This window comes from Hyperoodon ampullatus, assembly GCF_949752795.1.
Source record: "Hyperoodon ampullatus genome assembly, chromosome: 3".
NCBI lineage: Eukaryota > Metazoa > Chordata > Mammalia > Artiodactyla > Ziphiidae > Hyperoodon > Hyperoodon ampullatus.
In genome coordinates this window covers 148,559,522-148,576,168 of record NC_136916.1, presented here as the reverse complement: position 1 = coordinate 148,576,168, position 16,647 = coordinate 148,559,522, and the positions used below count along the sequence as shown (strand labels likewise).

Here is a 16,647-nt window from a genome sequence, read left to right as displayed (position 1 = left end):
AAAGAGTCTATCACAAAAGTCCAAGCAGGAGATGGCAAAGCAGGTCAGATCCAGGATGAGCGCTCCAAGTATAGCTCAGCAGTGACATCTGCAAACAAAACGTGTAATTAAATAACAGTCCCTGTTTGGGGGAGGGATGAGGAGAAGGAAACTGATGGTTTGCTAAGGGGAACAGAGCTAATGTTGCCTACCAGCTGTCTGAAGTCTCTGGACAAACGCACAGGAAGTTCAGTCCCACCATCTCAAACAAGTCCCAGGCAGCTTTTTTCTTTGGGATCATTTAACTTTGGGTCACAGTGAATGGAGTTCCCAGCACGCGTACCTACGTTACCAGACAAGCAGAAGGCCTGGTCGCTTGTTCTAGGAGGTCCCATGAGGTTGTCCTCACCTAGTTCTGGTTTTCAACCTTTTTCTTTGGATGGATGGCAGCGATCTTATCATCCCCAGCTGTCCAGCTCTGCCCCAACTCACTCGGTGAGGCAAGACCCCTCTCCTGTTCCACGTTGTGAATAGTTACTCTGAGTCCTTCTTCATGGCACGAAGACCAAAGGAAGACCCTGCCGGTTTGAACTGGTTCTGCACGCCACCTCTGACCTCATCTTCATCCTTCAGATCCTAACAGGCAGTCTGCCAACTCACATACCTTCTGGGCTGGAGCCTCAGGAAGAGGGGAGTTTTGCACGTTTGCGTGTACTATGTGTGCTGCAGGGTGGATTTGAGTTGGGGTCATGTGAAACCATTTTGCAGGAAGAGGGCAGAGAGGACATGGTAGGGGTGGGGGAGGATGTGGCAGCAGTAACAGCTTTTTTCCCTTCTCCAGAGGGTGAGCTATAGGCAACCAACTGGGGGCCCCTGGATATTTCTAGCACCTTCTTGCAGCCCCCGTTGGAAGCCTTTGAGGAGCTATGTGAATATAACCTGTGCTGCTGGCTTCTGGGCCCCTCAGAAGTGATTGGATCCTGCAGTGTTGGAGCCTTTGATTAAATAAATAAGCCAAAATTAACTCTGTGTTTCCTTTCAATCTCTACCTATAATTGTGACTCTTCCCCAAAGCTGGGGATGGGGTGAGGAATGCTAGGTGGATTGTTTGGATACATGCTGGCCCATCAGCAAGGAGAATAAACAATACACAGAAATAACTGCTGAGTCTCAGCTGCCTTGTCCGCCACTAGAGAGTCAAGTGTTAGGGACAATTTTTCACCTTGGGCTAAATATGAAAGGCAGCCCACGTACCATCATTGACGTAGTCAAGGTTTGTCACACATACTGTCCTGCTTTTGAATGGTTGTAACTACGCCATATTATACTTTTTAGGGCAGCAACTAACTACAGAGTAGTTAATAGCTGTAGCTCTGGAGTCAGACAGACTCGGTTCAAATCCTAGCTATGCCACTCAAGGCCATGCAACATTGGGCTAGTTTTCTCTTTCTTCAGTTTTCTTATCCATCAAATGGGAATAGTAGGGTAATTGCACAAAAGAAATGAGATTATACATGTAAAGATCTGAGGATAGTGCATTTAATAAATGCTCACTATTAATATTATTGCATCTGTATATATTTTAATTTGTACAATATTGTCTCACGGATCACACAAAAAATACATGAAAGTGCTTTGAAAATTTTAAAGCATCATATAAATTAAAGGTATCATTGGTAATAATCTCCTATGACTATTTCTCAACTCTTCCAACTCCTTGAAGACTGGGACTACATCCTATGTCCCAGGGCAAACTGCACAATGACAGGCAAACAAGAAGCCCTCAGTAAATGTCTCTTATTTGACTGAAGCAACATGACATCACAAAAAGGGCATAGGTATCAGGAGACTAGGCTGGGATAAAATTGGTTTAAGGCAGGAGAGCCGGTCTGCAGTCATCATTTAGTCATTCAACAAATATTTGTTGAACACATTCTATGTGCTAGATATTGAGTCCAGGTAATTTCATCCAAAAAGAGGCTACAAGTTCCCACATAGCCAAATCCCTGGGCAGTCTCCACAATGCCAGCCTACTCTAAAAGCACAAAGGCGCAGCCAGCATTGCACACCACTGCACAAATGGCCCATTGCTTTGGGGGAAGCCCCATCCTACCTGGCTGCAAGCAGCTCTGATTGGGGGCTGCGGGAGGGAGTAAAAGTGAGGGAGTGGGCCGCTTTCAACAGAAATGACAGGAACTGCTGCCTGTTAATTTATTTTTATTTACACTTAATTCGTCCGCAGTTCAGTCTCCCAGTCTATACAATGCTCTTTCCCCTAGATATCATCTCTCCCTCCCCCCATCCCTATGTGGTCAGCCCCTGGCCCACTCTACCCTGCCCTTCTGCTGTCACAGCTGCCTGCTGGCTGGGAGTCTGGGAGAATGGTATGTGTGGTCACCAGAGGGCACTGAGAGTGGGCTTCGATGGCATGTGAATCCTGGCAGAGTCTCAGATCCCCAAGTGGGAGAGGAGGAAGCACAAACCAAGACAACCAGTGAGGGAGGGAGGCAGGGCCTGAGGTTTTGGGGGTGGGGAGCGGGTGTGTGTACAGAAATCCAGTGTACAGATTCTCAGACTCTGTTGGCTTAACCAACGCTTCTGGTGTCTGTCTCATCCCTGGATTTGTCACAGTTGCCTTGAGATGCTGCAGTCTGTCAGGAAGCTGTGGAGGGGTCCAGCCCGTGGGCTCCGTGCCAGACGCCTGTGGGATGGTGCACCTGCCAGGCTCTGCCTCTGCCAGAAGCACTGGCCCAAGTCAAAGCTGCAATGGCATTCCCAACCTGTGACAGTCCTCTCCAGCTGTTCCCGCTGAAGTTAGGTCTCTCTCAGCAGCTGCCCTACTGGAAAGAGGATGTCCCTTGTCAGGGCAACCCACCAGATTCCAAATCTGCACATCTTTTCACACTGGGAGTAGACAAAGAGTTGAGGGACAAGAGGAGGAGGAAGTGGGGAGAAAGGAACAGAACCCTGGGAAGGGCTCTCCACCAGGGGGTGCCTGGATGTCCCGGGTTAGGCTCAGCTCTAGAAAGGTGTTCTAGTTACATGGCTTCCTTCTCTCTCTGGGAGCATCTGCTGAGCTTCATCTCCGTCAGCTGGATATATCGAATCACGTTGGTGTCTGTGAGGAGAGAAACACACCTTAGGGAACAGCTGGTGAGGGGAACTCTTGGGTCTATGGGGAATCAGACCAGAGCTGTATCTGCAGACCATGGACAAGCCAGACTCACTCAGCCGAGGTCCAGCGTGGCTGAGAGGGCAACCAGGATGTGGTTCCTCTCCTTCACTGCTCCACGTGGACAGGTCCCTGTGACCCAGAGGGCAGATGGCAAGGAGAGGAGAGGCAGGGGAATTTCTCCCCTTATTTCTATGGAGCAGCAAACCCCAGTGGTCCTGAGTCAGCACAGTTAGTTGGAGTTTAACCTCAGGCAACTTAGAAGTTTCTCTGAGCCTCCTGCCTCGTCTGCAAGAAACAACCTCCGTTTTTGAGTGCCTACTTTATGCCATGTTTTTTTTTTTTTTTTGCGGTATGTGGGCCTCTCACTGTTGTGGCCTCTCCCGTTGCGGAGCACAGGCTCTGGACGCACAGGCCCAGCGGCCATGGCTCACGGGCCCAGCCGCTCCGCGGCATGTGGGATCTTCCCAGACCGGGGCACGAACCCGTTTCCCCTGCATCGGCAGGCGGACTCTCAACCACTGTGCCACCAGGGAAGCCCTATGCCATGTTTTTAACCTTCATTGTCTCACTGAACCCTCATTATAATCCTGTAAGGTATGTTTCATCATCCTCACTGTGACCAAAATTAAAACTGGGCCCCGGAGAGATTAAGTCAGATGCCCAAGGAGACACACACAGTTGCTGCATCTGAATCCAATGGCTGCCTCTCCCGGGGATCATAATATCTTCCTCATAAAATTGCTGTGAGGACCAAAATAGATATGTCTAAAAGGGCTTAATCCAAATGATCAATAAATATTAGTTGATTGTAATGTTGTTTTTTTAAAAAATAATTTTATTTACTTTTGGCTGTGTTGGGTCTTGGTTGCTGCACGCAGGCTTTCTGCAGGTGCGGCGAGCGGGGACTACTCTTCGTTGCGGTGCACGGGCTTCTCATTGTGGTGGCTTCTCTTGCTGGGAGCATGGGCTGTAGGCGCGCGGGCTTCAGTAGTTGTGGCACGTGGGCTCAGTAGTTGTGGCTTGTGGGCTCTAGAGTGCAGGGTCAGTAGTTGTGGCGCACGGGCTTAGTGGCTCCACGGCATGTGGGATCTTCCCGGACCAGGGCTCGAACCTGTGTCCCCTGAATTGGCAGGTGGATTCTTAACCACTGCGTCACCAGGGAAGCCCCTGTAATGTTTTTTAGTTGGAGAGTTTAGAAGAAATTTGCTTCATTGTCTTATCTCGTTCTTACACGTAAGGTTAGGCAACCACCTCACCACAAACGGGAATTTCCCCCCAGTTCCAGCCCTTAAATTAATGAGTGCAGAAGGACATAGAACAACTGTTTAGCCCTGCACACACCAAAATATGAATTAGGCTGCCTGAGATGTTTACTTCCAGAAGTAGAAATGAATGCTGTATAATATTCCAAAATGCCTGGCAGGGCATCCAGAACAGTACTGGCATATAGCAGGTACTCAAGAAAATTCTGTTGAATGAGTCCCATTCTTGGTCCTCAAGTGGCTTATAGTAGAGTTGGGGGAACACGATTTATATACAGAAAACAAATCAACAACACATAAAAATAAAGATATTAGTGTTCATTAAAAAAATAAAGAAAAAAGTATATTGGGTATTTGCAAATTCATCCTAACAAGACTCCTTGGAAGGAGAATTGCATTAAAAAAAATCAGCCATATGAACAACCATGGCAACAGCAAGTCAAAGTCATGGTTTAAATGATACCTCCTCAAGTGTTCCCTGGTGCCACAGTGGTTGAGAATCCGTCTGCCAATGCAGGGAACACAGGTTTGATCCCTGGTCCGGGAAGATCCCACATGCCGCGGAGCAACTAAGCCTGTGCGCCACAACTACTGAGCCTGCACTCTAGAGCCCGCGAGCCACAACTACGGAGCTTGCGAGCAGCAACTACTGAAGCCTGCGCGCCTAGAGCCCATGCTCCACAACAGGAGAAGCCACCGCAATGAGAAGCCCGTGCACCGCAACGAAGAGTAGCCCCCGCTCACTGCAACTAGAGAAAGCCCCTGCGCAGCAACAAAGACCCAACTCAGCCAAAAATAAATAAATAAATTTATTTTAAAAAAAATGATACCTCCTTAGAGAGGGTGTTCCTGACCACCTGGTCTGAAATAGCACCCCCTTTAATCTTGATCCTTTGACTCTGCTTTATTTCCTTCATAGCACTTACTACTACTAAATATTACATTATCAATTTGTCTGTTTGTTTACTGTCCATCTCCTTCCATTATAACATAAAGTCCTTGAAGGTAGCAACTTTTTTTTGTTCCCTGCTATTTACCCAGCACCTAGAAGAGTTCCTGGCCCATTGTACCTGCTCAATATATATCTGTGGCATGAATGAATGGCAGGGCTAGTGGATGTGGTTTAAGCGAATGGTACAGATAACACCTGCTCTAAGGACTGGGATCTGACTGAAGGAGCTGGAGCATGCTTCCTGGAGGATGTTGGGCTTAGCGCCCTGCTTATCCATTTGTATTCTGTCTCATCAACCACAATGTGAGCTCCTCACAAGTGGGGACCACGTCTTCTTATCTACATCCTTGGCACCCAGCACAAATCTTGGCACATAGTAAGAATACAATACGTACTCGTTGAATAAGTAAAGAGGGCTGGATTCTCCATTGGAAAAATGAAGAATTCCATATTTTATTTGAAAAGAAGAGATGCCCAAGCTCCCTGGAACCCAGACCCCAGGCAAAAGCATGGACTATGTGTTCTCCTTGTTCCAGGACCTAGCACACACCTGACCCTTCATTTGCCGTTTCCCTCCCTGCCTGGCCCTGCCAGCCAGGAAATCTGACCACGGCAATGAGACGGCCTGGGAGCTGCCCCAGGGGGCTGGTGGTAAGGAAACAGCAATTGCTGCCTTACCCGTTGGCTGTCGGGTCCTTGCTTCTTTAAGGTAGTAGAGTGCTTTGTCATAGTCTCCAAGGTGGTAGAAGGCCACACCGGAGCGGTAAAGGGCCTTGAAATTCTCCCCTTCTTTCTTCAGGACTTTGAGGCAGTACTCTTTGACTCGCTCATAGTTCACCAGCTCAGCCTGGAGCAGGCAGGCTACAGAGGAAGGGAGAAAGAAGGGAAAGTGCCATCAACACAACAGCAGCAGGCTCTGAATGTCTCTCTTTGGTTTTTCCTCTCTGACCAGAGAAGGTTTACGAGTGCTGGGGCTTTAAGGTGGGGTTTATGCCATGGAGTTTGTCATCAAATAATCCTGGGGTCTAGGATCCAGTTTCATCTTCAACAAGCTGTGTGACCTTGAGCAAGTTACTTGACCTTGTATTATGGATTGAATTGTGCCCCCTGCCCCCTTCAAAAGATATGTTGGAGTCCTAACCCCCAGTGCTTTAGAATGTGACCTTCTTTGGAAATAGGGTCTTTACAAAGGTAATCAAGTTAAAAAGAGGTCATTAGAGTGGGTTCTAATCCAATCTTACCAGTGTCCTTATAAAAAGGGTACAATAGACCGAATGTTTGCGTCCCCCTGAACATTCACATGTTGAAAACTAATTCCCAGAGTGACGGTATTTGGAGGTGAGGTCTTTGGGAGGTGACTAGGTATTGAGGGTGGGGCCCTTAAGACTGGGATTAGTGCTTTTATAAAAGAGACCCCAGAGGGCTCCCTCACCCCTTCTGCTATGTGAGGACACAGTGAGACAACAGCCATCTATGAACCAGGAAGTGGGCCCTCACCAGACACTGAATCTGCGGTGTCTTGATCTTGGACTTCCCAGCCCCTAGAACTATGAGAAATAAGTGGTTGTTGTTTGAGCCACCCAGTGTGCAATACTTTTGTTACAGCAGCCCAAAGAGACTAAGACAAATGAGAAGTTTGGACACCAAGACAGACACACAGGAAAGATGATGTGAAGAGACACAGGGAGAAGATAGCCACCTACAAGCCAAGGAATGCCTGGGGCTACCTGTAGCTAGGAGAGAAGCACAGCTCTCGGAAGGAACCAACCCTACCAACACCTTGACTCCTAGCCTCCAGAACCATAAGACAGAACATATCTATTGTTTAAGCCATCAGTCTTTGACACTTTTGTTGTGGCTACTGTAGGGACAAGCCACAAGAGGCAATGACAATACTAACCTTGGCCAACATTTGTCAAATGCTTCCCTTGTGCCGGATGCTTGCTTCATTGCTTTACTTGTCTCACCTGATAGAATCTTTGGGATACTATAACGAAGGTCCAACTATTATTCCCATTTTACAGATGAGGAAGCTGAAGCCCAGAGAGGTTTAAGTAACTTCCCAAGGACACACAACATGAAAGAGGCAAGGCTGAGATTTAAATCAAAACTGTCCAGCTCCAGAGCCCAAGTTCCTTACTGAGCTGTTGAAGGGATTATATAAAATAATGACACAGTATTTGACACAGGGCTTGGCACGTACTAAGCACCCACACTGTTACTTCATGTAATTATAATTCTTTGCAACCCCTGCAATCCTGTGGTGACAACTGCCTCTGACTTTCCTCAAGTTCTCTTCCACACGTTTGTCTCTGCAGTCCCTGGGAGCAGGGGCCTCTGATGGGCTAGTGACCAGCCTTATACAGAGCACACTTCTGGACCTGAGAGACCTGGGGGTCCCAGGCAAGAGGAAGCTGAGGCTGGCAGGTGCCTATATGGGGCTCCTTCCTATTCCAGAGTCAGTTATCTCTGAGTAAACTGTCTCCCCCTTGAAGCTGTCTCTCACCAGTGATCAGTCACAGGGGCCAGGGCTAGGGCGAGGGTGAGGAAGCTTGTACCCTTGAGAGTGAGCACCTCCTTACGTATTGTGCCCTAGGGGCCTCACTTGCCTCACCCTAATCCCAGCCCTGCTGAGCTACCTTGGCCTCCATTCCATCCCTCAAGCATTCAGTAGGTGTTGACTAAAGGCAAAGAGGGGTGTCAAACACATTGGAGGAATTTTTAAAAAGGGGGTGGGGTGGGGTGGGGGAAGGGCACCTGTCTGCTTCTTCAAAGTGAATGAAAACAGACTTAGGAGGTCAAACTGCTGCTTCCTGCCAAGACCTGGCCGATGCGACATGGGAGGATGCTGATGCGCTGCTCCTTTGCACTCAGGTTTCTCCCACATTGGAAGAACCATCCTCGGGATAGAGGCAAGTCACTGATGTTAATCTTCAGGGGTCTAACTCCAGCTGTTTTGATTCCTTAAATAACTTCCCACGGATGTGAACTGCTGAGTAAGAGACCAGATCTTTCCTCGGGCATTTTAGACCAAAAAACAAAAAAAAACCCAAACAAAAAACATCCTTTTGCAGGCTGAGTTGGAGCTATGACAACCAGGAAGTGGCAGAGAATAAGCCCAGATCTGGAAATTGACCCATCACATTCCACTTGCTACAGGGCAGGAAGCCAAACAAGTGGACAGAAGCAGCAGGCTGCTAACCCCGTGGGCACGGGCGCGGGTGGCTGTGGTCTCAGAGACACGCAGGCCTGCTGGCACACTAGAGGTCCCCCCTGCCGAGCTGATGCCACCAGCTCCCTGCCCTCTCTTCCCTCAGCTGTGGGGTGGAGGCCCCCTGTCCCTCCCTGCGCCCCACCCCCCGATGCTACTGGAGTTTGCCTTGGTGCTTTCACAGCTCTGCCGACAGGGAGGGCTTCTGTCATGAGGTTCCCGCCTGGGAGCCTCACTGGCTGCTACCTGTGTGAGACTTGGCTCCAACAGTTGCTCCCAGAACTGAAGGGTTTCCTGTCCAAGCTTCCACACGCCACCCCGTGTCCTCTGTTCTCAGCTGAGAGCCCTCTTCCTGTCCAGCCCTCCATCCTGACACTTCTGTTTGCTGACCTGAGCAGTCTAGGAAATGGATCTTTGTTTCTTTTAAAAAACAGTTTTTGAATGTCTAAAACTGGGGTGTGGGGGGAAGCAAAAAGGCCTGGAAACGGGAAAGTCCTCCCCCTCACACACCATCCCCCACCTTGGGCAAAAGAAGGATAGCAGTCGACTTCCAGGACTCATTCAGTGAAAATGTCTGGAATTCCCCCGCAGATCTGGTGTGAACTGTGAGACCTGGTTGTGGACCCGGGTTCAGACCGCAGGGGAGGTGGGGCCTGGCAGATTACAGGGTGTGGAGGCCCTACTGGCACCAGAGGCAGAGCCCAGGGAGATGGAGAAATCTGGAGTTAGCTCGGGTCCAGATGGGCTGCCTTCCCAAAAGTCTGCACCGAGAGGGGGAATCCAGATAAGAAACAAGGGGTGGCAGGCCAGAGCTCTTAAGAAGGCGCAGGGTGGAGGAGGTAAGAGACAGTCTGGGCTGCACTCAGCCCTACCTGCAGGTGATTTTTAGGTACCTCTCTTATTTGGGTGGGGAGTTATCTGGGGTACATATAACAAGCCCATGGGATAAGTGAAATGGGATGTTTGTAGGCACATTTTAGAGTTGAAGAAGTTAAGAAGGAGAGGTTGACCAGCAGTCTCTTGATGTCTCTTCCACGTTTCTCTGCCTGCTACCCAGGGCCTGGGGGCTGCAGGAGACCCTGAGACTAGGTCATTTTGTCCCATTGCCCTTTCTTCCTCTCTGTCGTTAATCCCTTACCTTGTGTCAGAGGATACCTTACCTTACCTCAGTACCTTACATATACTATGTCTTTTCATCTTCACAGCAACTCTATGAAACAGGTTCTCTGTTTTGCTTCTTTTACTGATGACAAAACCCAGTTCCAGAGAAAGTAAGTAACCTGCTGGAGGTCACTCAACTAGGAGGTGGCAGAATTACGATATCCTCCCACTTCTGCCTGGCTCCCAAGACTGTGCTCTTGCCCATGGGTACCTGTGGGTCTACATGCGAAGCCCTTAGAAACCACATCACCCCTTGTAAAAGACAGGGCACCTGTGTAAACAGCCTTCCTCTGTGTCCCAGGGTCAACAAAACAAAAACTAACTGCACAGAGCACTGTACAGGGCACTGGGATGAGGTTGTGAGCCAAACGCCCGGCCCCGTCCTGGAGCTGATGGACTCCTGGGGAGGGCAGATGGTGCATTACCTCAAATAGCCCCGTGTGCCAAGAGCTGTGAAGGAGAAGTGATGAGTGGGAGCCTCCTGAGGGGGGAGGGCCCTAAACCAAGATCAAGTATCATGGGAGGCTTCTTGGAAGAAGCAGTGTTTAAGCCGGGTTCCAAAAGTTGAGTGTTTCTCAACCTCAGCACCACAAATATTTTAAGCTGGGTAATTTTTTGTTAGGGGAGGATGTCCTGTGCATTGTAGGATGTTTAGCAACATCCTTGTGTTCTACCCACTAGATGCCAATTGTGACAAGCAAAAAAATATCTCCAGATATCGCCAAATGTCCCCTGGTGGGGGGTGGGGGGTGGGGGGAATCACGCTTGTGTGAGAACAGTTGATGTAGGTGGAAAGGAGAAAAAGCTTTCTATGTGGGGTGGGGGGAGGGGAGGATGGAGGAAGGAAGGAAGAAGGAAAGAAAGAAAGAGAGATTATGGGGCTTCCCTGGTGGCGCAGTGGTTGAGAGTCCGCCTGCCGATGCAGGGGACACGGGTTTGTGCCCCGGTCCGGGAGGATCCCACATGCCGTGGAGCAGCTGGGCCCGTGAGCCATGGCCGCTGAGCCTGCATGTCCGGAGCCTGCGCGTCCGGAACGGGAGAGGCCACAGCAGTGAGAGGCCCGCGTAGTGCAAAAAAAAAAAAAAAAGAGAGAGATTATGGCTTATTTGAGGAGGTTTGAGTAGCCAAGCCCAGCTGGAGCAGAGACTGAAGGGAAGGGTAAAAGGGAATAAAGCTAGAGAAGCAAGATGAAACCAGGACACACAGACCCTTCTGGTTCATGTTGAGGATCTGGGACTTTATTCTTAGGGCAAGAGTGGATTTGGATGATAAAATGATGGTGACTCAGTTGACTCAAGCTGAGGCAGAAAGGCAGGAGAAAGGGATTTATTCAAGCGGCACCCAGGAGTCAGAACTGACTAGCATTAGGGAACCCCTGAAATATGTCCCCTCTGCTGTTACACTCATGTGCTTAGATCCCGTCATCGCAGGAGATCCTAGATTGCCATTCTGGATTCACTGATGATCCACGAGTTTTCTTCCACATGGTAACAACCTGGTCTCCGTTTGAAATAAGGTTTAAAATACGAGTCTCTGTGCTCTACTATACAGCACAGATCAATATTCTAAAGAGTACTGGGCTGGGAATCAGAAGAGCTGGATCCTTGTCCCGCCTTTGCCACTAGCCAACATTAGGAAAATCACTTTCCCTTTCGGGGCCTCAGTAAAAACGAGGGGCCCACACTTCATTGAGTAATCTTTACCATCCGTTTCCACCTAACAGCCTGTGAATATAAATGTTCGCCACTTAATAGAAGGATGAACTTGTTTCACTGGTTCCTCTTCAAAAGGACTTCTGTTCTATTACTTTTGGCAAGGCATCTTCTGCTGGAGATGACAATCAGCACTGGTGGGGCAGCGACTGAAGGGCTTGTCTAAAACAGTTCTGCTATGTGGAGATTTGTTTTGGCACAGAGACTGGATTATGTTCGGATGTGGTCTTCCTAAGCCAAGGCTCTGGGGCAGGATCTTCCCTGCAGGGTGTGAGCACCGCCACTGTTGGCCAGTTCCAGCTTAGGCGACAGTGGACTTGGGAAGGCAGGCCTCAGGCTGGATGGAAAAGGAGCTTGTTCTTGTCCATGGCCTCGGCTCTGAGTGTATATTTGGCTTCAAAGATGCAGTTATTAAGCAGCAGATGCCCGGTGGGGAGACATGTCCAAAGTGGACATGTGGAGATGGGCCCGGGCTCCCAGACCACCATATCTAGAAGCTCTTTTCAGAGAAATATTATGAACTTTCTGGTCTCTGGGTCTTCTGACAAGTTTGAATAAATGCTGCATCCTGGAATCAACCAAGCTGTGGAGAATTAGGACAAGCTCCCATTCACACTTGGAAAGGAGTGCTAGAAGGGAAACTGCCTTCCCTGAGCCTAACATGGTGGCAGCAGTAGTGGCCAGTGCAACTTACAAGAGAAAGGTAAATTTGGAGGACAAAATTGGGGCATTATATCCTCAATCACTCCTCCCATGTGGAGATTCCTCTTCCATTGGCAACCTTGGGTGGTTAGGGTATGATTTTATGAAAAGAGCTTGGCAGGCTTTCTTAGCTCCACAGAGGACTCTTCAGTAGGAGAAAGAGAATCAGCAACTTAAACAGCCCCAAGCACTCACACACAGAGACAGAGGAAATCATAAGTTTGATGTTCCCCAAGGCAACCACACTGAGATGTCAGGCTAAAACACGTCAGGCTCTCCTGGCTCTGGCACCTGTTTTGTTTCTGTTTTTCCTGGTGCATGCAGGGCATGGTGACAGTCCAGGCAAAACGCCACTTGTTGGCATGAGATGAAAGGAAACTGGATGGGAGGAGGAAGACCAAGTTCATGTAGCCATTGGTTTTCTTCTGACAGCCGATTCACTACCATTTGCCCTTACCTGCTGGATGGGAGGGAAGCATGGGCTGGATGGGAGGGAAAGAAAGACCCATCTGGGGCCAGGAGTGAGGAGGGGGAACCCGCTTCATGAGGCTGCTCCCTGTTCAAAGGTGAATTGTGTGTCCTCCCAAAAAGGTATGTTGGAGTCCTAATCTTCAACACCTCAGAATGTGATCCCATATGGAGAGAGGGTCTTTATAGAGGTGATCAAGTCAAAATGAGGTCAGTAGGATGGACCCTAATTCAGTATGACTGGTGTCCATATAAAAAGGAGAAATTTGGACACAGAGTCAGACACACACAGAAAAGACGATGTGAAGAGACACAGGGAGAAGATGGCCACCTACAAGCCAAGGAATGCCAGAGGCTACCAGAAGCTAGGAGAGAGGCCTGGAACAGATTCTCCCTCACAGCTCTTGGAAGGAACCAACCGTACCAACACCTTCATCTTGGACTCCTAACCTCCAGAACTGTGAGACAGTGTTTCTCTGTTATTTTAAGCCATGCAGTTTGTGCGCTTTATGATGGTGGCCTTAGGAAACTAATACACCTTGCTGGTCATTTCTTTGGGAAGTGGGCCCAGGAATTGGCTATTACGTTCCTGGGGGAAATTTTCCCAAACCAAATTATTTGACCCATTTTCAAATTGATTTCAAGGGGCGTTGGCATAGTAGTCAAGTGGAAAGAGCTTGGATCAGGATAGAGGTGGCATTCAGGATATTTAACAACTGGTATAGGTCCTAACCACACTGAATAGGCACATGGGATTGTGATAGTTCTGGGGTGTTCTGGCTGCACATCAGTGCTGGATCTGGAGATACGGCCCCAGGCTGGAATCCAAGCTCTGCCACGCACTAGCCCAGGCCCTTGGTCAGGTTACTTCGTCTCCCTCGGTCTCCTTCTTCTCATGTGTTAAATGAAGATAATAATACCTATGTTGTAGGGACTCTTGTGATGACAAAATGAAGTAATTAATGTATGTTATATGCTCCACACAGCGCTGGGCACAAAAACTGATTTTCATAAATGCTAGTTCTTTAGGAAATCACTGGTCAAATGTGGTTTCCCCAGCAGCGTGTTATGTTAATCGGAGGAAATTTCCATTTTGAATCCTATACACAGTGCAGGAAACTACAGCTTAATTTAAAGCCAATTTTCAAGAATAGGTCAGATATATTTTGGAGGGTAATTTAGAGGGTCTTTCTTTCTTTTTTTAGCATTTTGATTCTTTTTTAAAAAATTTAGGTAGGGACTTCCCTAGCGGTCCAGTGGTTAAGAATCTGCACTTCCACTGCAGGGGGTGCAGGTTCAGTCCCTGGTCGGGGAACTAAGATCCCGCATGCTATGCGGTGTGGCCAAAGAAAATAAAAAATAACAACAAAAAAAAATTGAAAAAAGGTTTTAAAAATTGAGGCAAAGTTGACATAACATGATGTTCGTTTCGGGTGTACAACATGGTGATTTGATGTTTGTATATATTGCAAAATGATAGAGGGTCTTTCTGTGGCAGAGCAATGGGAATGTAGTGTGTGCAGTGAAATGATGGGTATTTTTACTTATTAGGCTTCATATCCAGGACTGCTATGACCCACCCAATTTTACTTTCCATAAAAGTACTGATTTTCCTCTCTTTGTACACAAATGCTTACACTCAGAGTTCTGAAAACAACTTTCTTCTCTTGATTTCTCTCTTTTTTTTTCTTTCTGGACATTTATGTTGCCTCTACATTTTAGATACTGAAGTAACTTTATGATAAATATACTCATGGAGGTTTTGTTTATGTTAAATATAACCTATAATCCCAGGGTTACAATTACTAGGTCAGGGTGTGTGACTGTCTGCGTAGCCTTTGCCACGTAACACACAGATCTTTCCCCTTGACGGTGGCTGTTTACTTAGAGCCTTGGGCCCTCCCAAATGCCTAGGAATCTTCATTTCAGAAATAATCTATGTTTGGCTTGCTTTTATTTCACTGGGTTGTGGGGAGGGCAAAGAAGACAGCTGGAAGGAGACGGGAAAACCCCAGTTTGCACAAAGAGATGTCTACTTTCTAAGGGAGATGAAGAATTTAGGGGTAAGGCAGACCTGGGTTCTAATCCTGACTACCCCTGGCCAGTTATGCGGCCTTAGAAAGTGACTGGCCCTTCTCTAAGACTAGTTTCCTCGTCTCTGAAATAAAGACAGCAACTCTATCGAACTCACCGGTCTGTTATGAGGATGAAGTGAGAAAGTGCACCACACGCTGGATGCAGTGCTGGGCCCACAGCAAATGCTCCGTGGACATGAGCTGATTCAGAGATCAGCAAAAATGCTCCGCCCCCAAACCTGTGTAGCAAGGGCAGAGCCCATCCCCGATTTCTCATTTTTCCTTTCATGGTCTCGGATGTACATAAACTCACACGTGCCACAAATGTTTCCCACACCTAGGTTTGATGCCTGGTTTTACTTACCAGTTTTCCTTTCAAAAGTGTGCTCGAAGGTGTATTTTCCTATCGGGGGTGGGTGGGTATATGCAGAGAACATGATAAAAGCAGCTTTGCAGCCAGAAAAGGGGGCTTAGGGAAAGAATACGGTAGGGTTCTGGGACTATTTTCTTTTCACTTATAGATTAGACAGCCTCTGAGTCAACAGTTGGTTGTACCCTCCTCCCACCCATCTACATCCCTAAACTGCAGACATGAATGCTGCCTCCTGCCTGCTCTCAGCCCTTCTCTCATCACAAGTGGATGATTGGGTACCACCGACGATATTTCACTGACAGCTTTTTGGATGGGGTGGCAGACAGACCCAAAGTTGCTGGGCTCCTCTGGAGTCCTAATAATTTGGGAAAGCTAGGAGCTCTAAAAGCCAGCTGTGGCAGGAGAATGAATAGGCCTGGCTCCTGACTCTGTAGGGCATGAAAGAGCCTTCGAGAGAAGACGAAAATATTTTTATGGAGAAGTTGCTGGCCAGTTTCAGTGCCTCTGAGTTAGTTGATATAAGACAATGTCCCCAGCAACAGCATTCACCTGGCATCCTTGGGTTAAAACAGCTCGCCTCTCAGAGTTTCAGTTTTGAAGTGGGTAAAAATGAAGGTAATGATGGCTGCTCCCTACCTTGAAGGCTTGTGAGCAGGCTGAGAAAAGTCAGGGTTTCCCTGACATCTGATGAGAACCCCACAGTGTTTCTCATTAAATCATCCATGCTAACTGATCATCATTAGTTAACATGGAGATTCTGGAACTCTGTAATCCACATTTTTTTCTTAAGTCTGTTTTTTTTTTTTTTTTTTTTTTGGCTGAACCGCACAGCATGTGGGATCTTAGTTCCCCGACCAGGGATCGAACCTGCGCCCCCTGCATTGGAAGCATGGAGTCTCATCCACCGGACCGCCAGGGAAGTCCCTGTAATCCACATTTTTAAAACGTCCCCAGTGAGCACCTGCAGGTGGGCTGTCTCACCTGAGCTAGTACTTTACATTCTACCATTTTCGATGTATGTTTCTTCAGGAACATCTATTGGTTAAACCATGAGAGCCCAGGATAACCATGGGAGGCCCCAGGATTACCCACAAGGGCAAACAGGTCCCAGAAAGCCATGCCCTAGAGCCAGGAAATCTGCACATGTAGGCAAACAACTGTTCTCCGACAGTCAACATGTGACATTTTGGGTTCTTTCCTTCTTAGTGATTAGAGACTTCTGACTGGTGAATAGGAGCCCAGGCCAAGGAAATGAAGAAACAGGATAGAATGCTGAGATGCTTCATGAGGAGCTCAGGAGAATCTAGCCTTGCACCATAGGCAGTATTCATCTATTCTCCCAGAAGGGTAGTAAGAGTAAGAGCAGGTAACCTTGATCAAGCATGAATTGGCCAGGGAGTGTTCTAAGCATTAACTCATTTAATTTGGACAACAGCCTATGAGGTAGGTTCTAGTATTTTGCCCATTTTCCAGATGGGGAAACTAAGGCCCAAGGAAGTTCAGTCACTTGCCATAGGTCACAAAGCTAATATGCATCAGGGCCGGGATTTGATTCTAAGCCATCTGTCACCTGAGAC

At 48.0% G+C, this 16,647-nt stretch overlaps 1 protein-coding gene across 1 annotated transcript in view; it reads right to left on the bottom strand.

The window, feature by feature from the left end:
* Positions 1–3,017: 3,017 nt before the first annotated feature.
* The window catches only part of TTC9 (tetratricopeptide repeat domain 9), a gene marked incomplete at its 3' end in the record, with an annotated part of 30,922 nt that continues 17,292 nt past the window's right edge, over positions 3,018–16,647 (bottom strand). The window contains exons 2-3 of the mRNA XM_079700402.1: positions 6,047–6,229; positions 3,018–3,097 (exon numbers count right to left, since the gene is read on the bottom strand). Coding sequence (XP_079556528.1) covers positions 3,018–3,097; positions 6,047–6,229 — 263 coding nt within the window. The remainder of the gene's footprint in view (positions 3,098–6,046; positions 6,230–16,647) is intronic.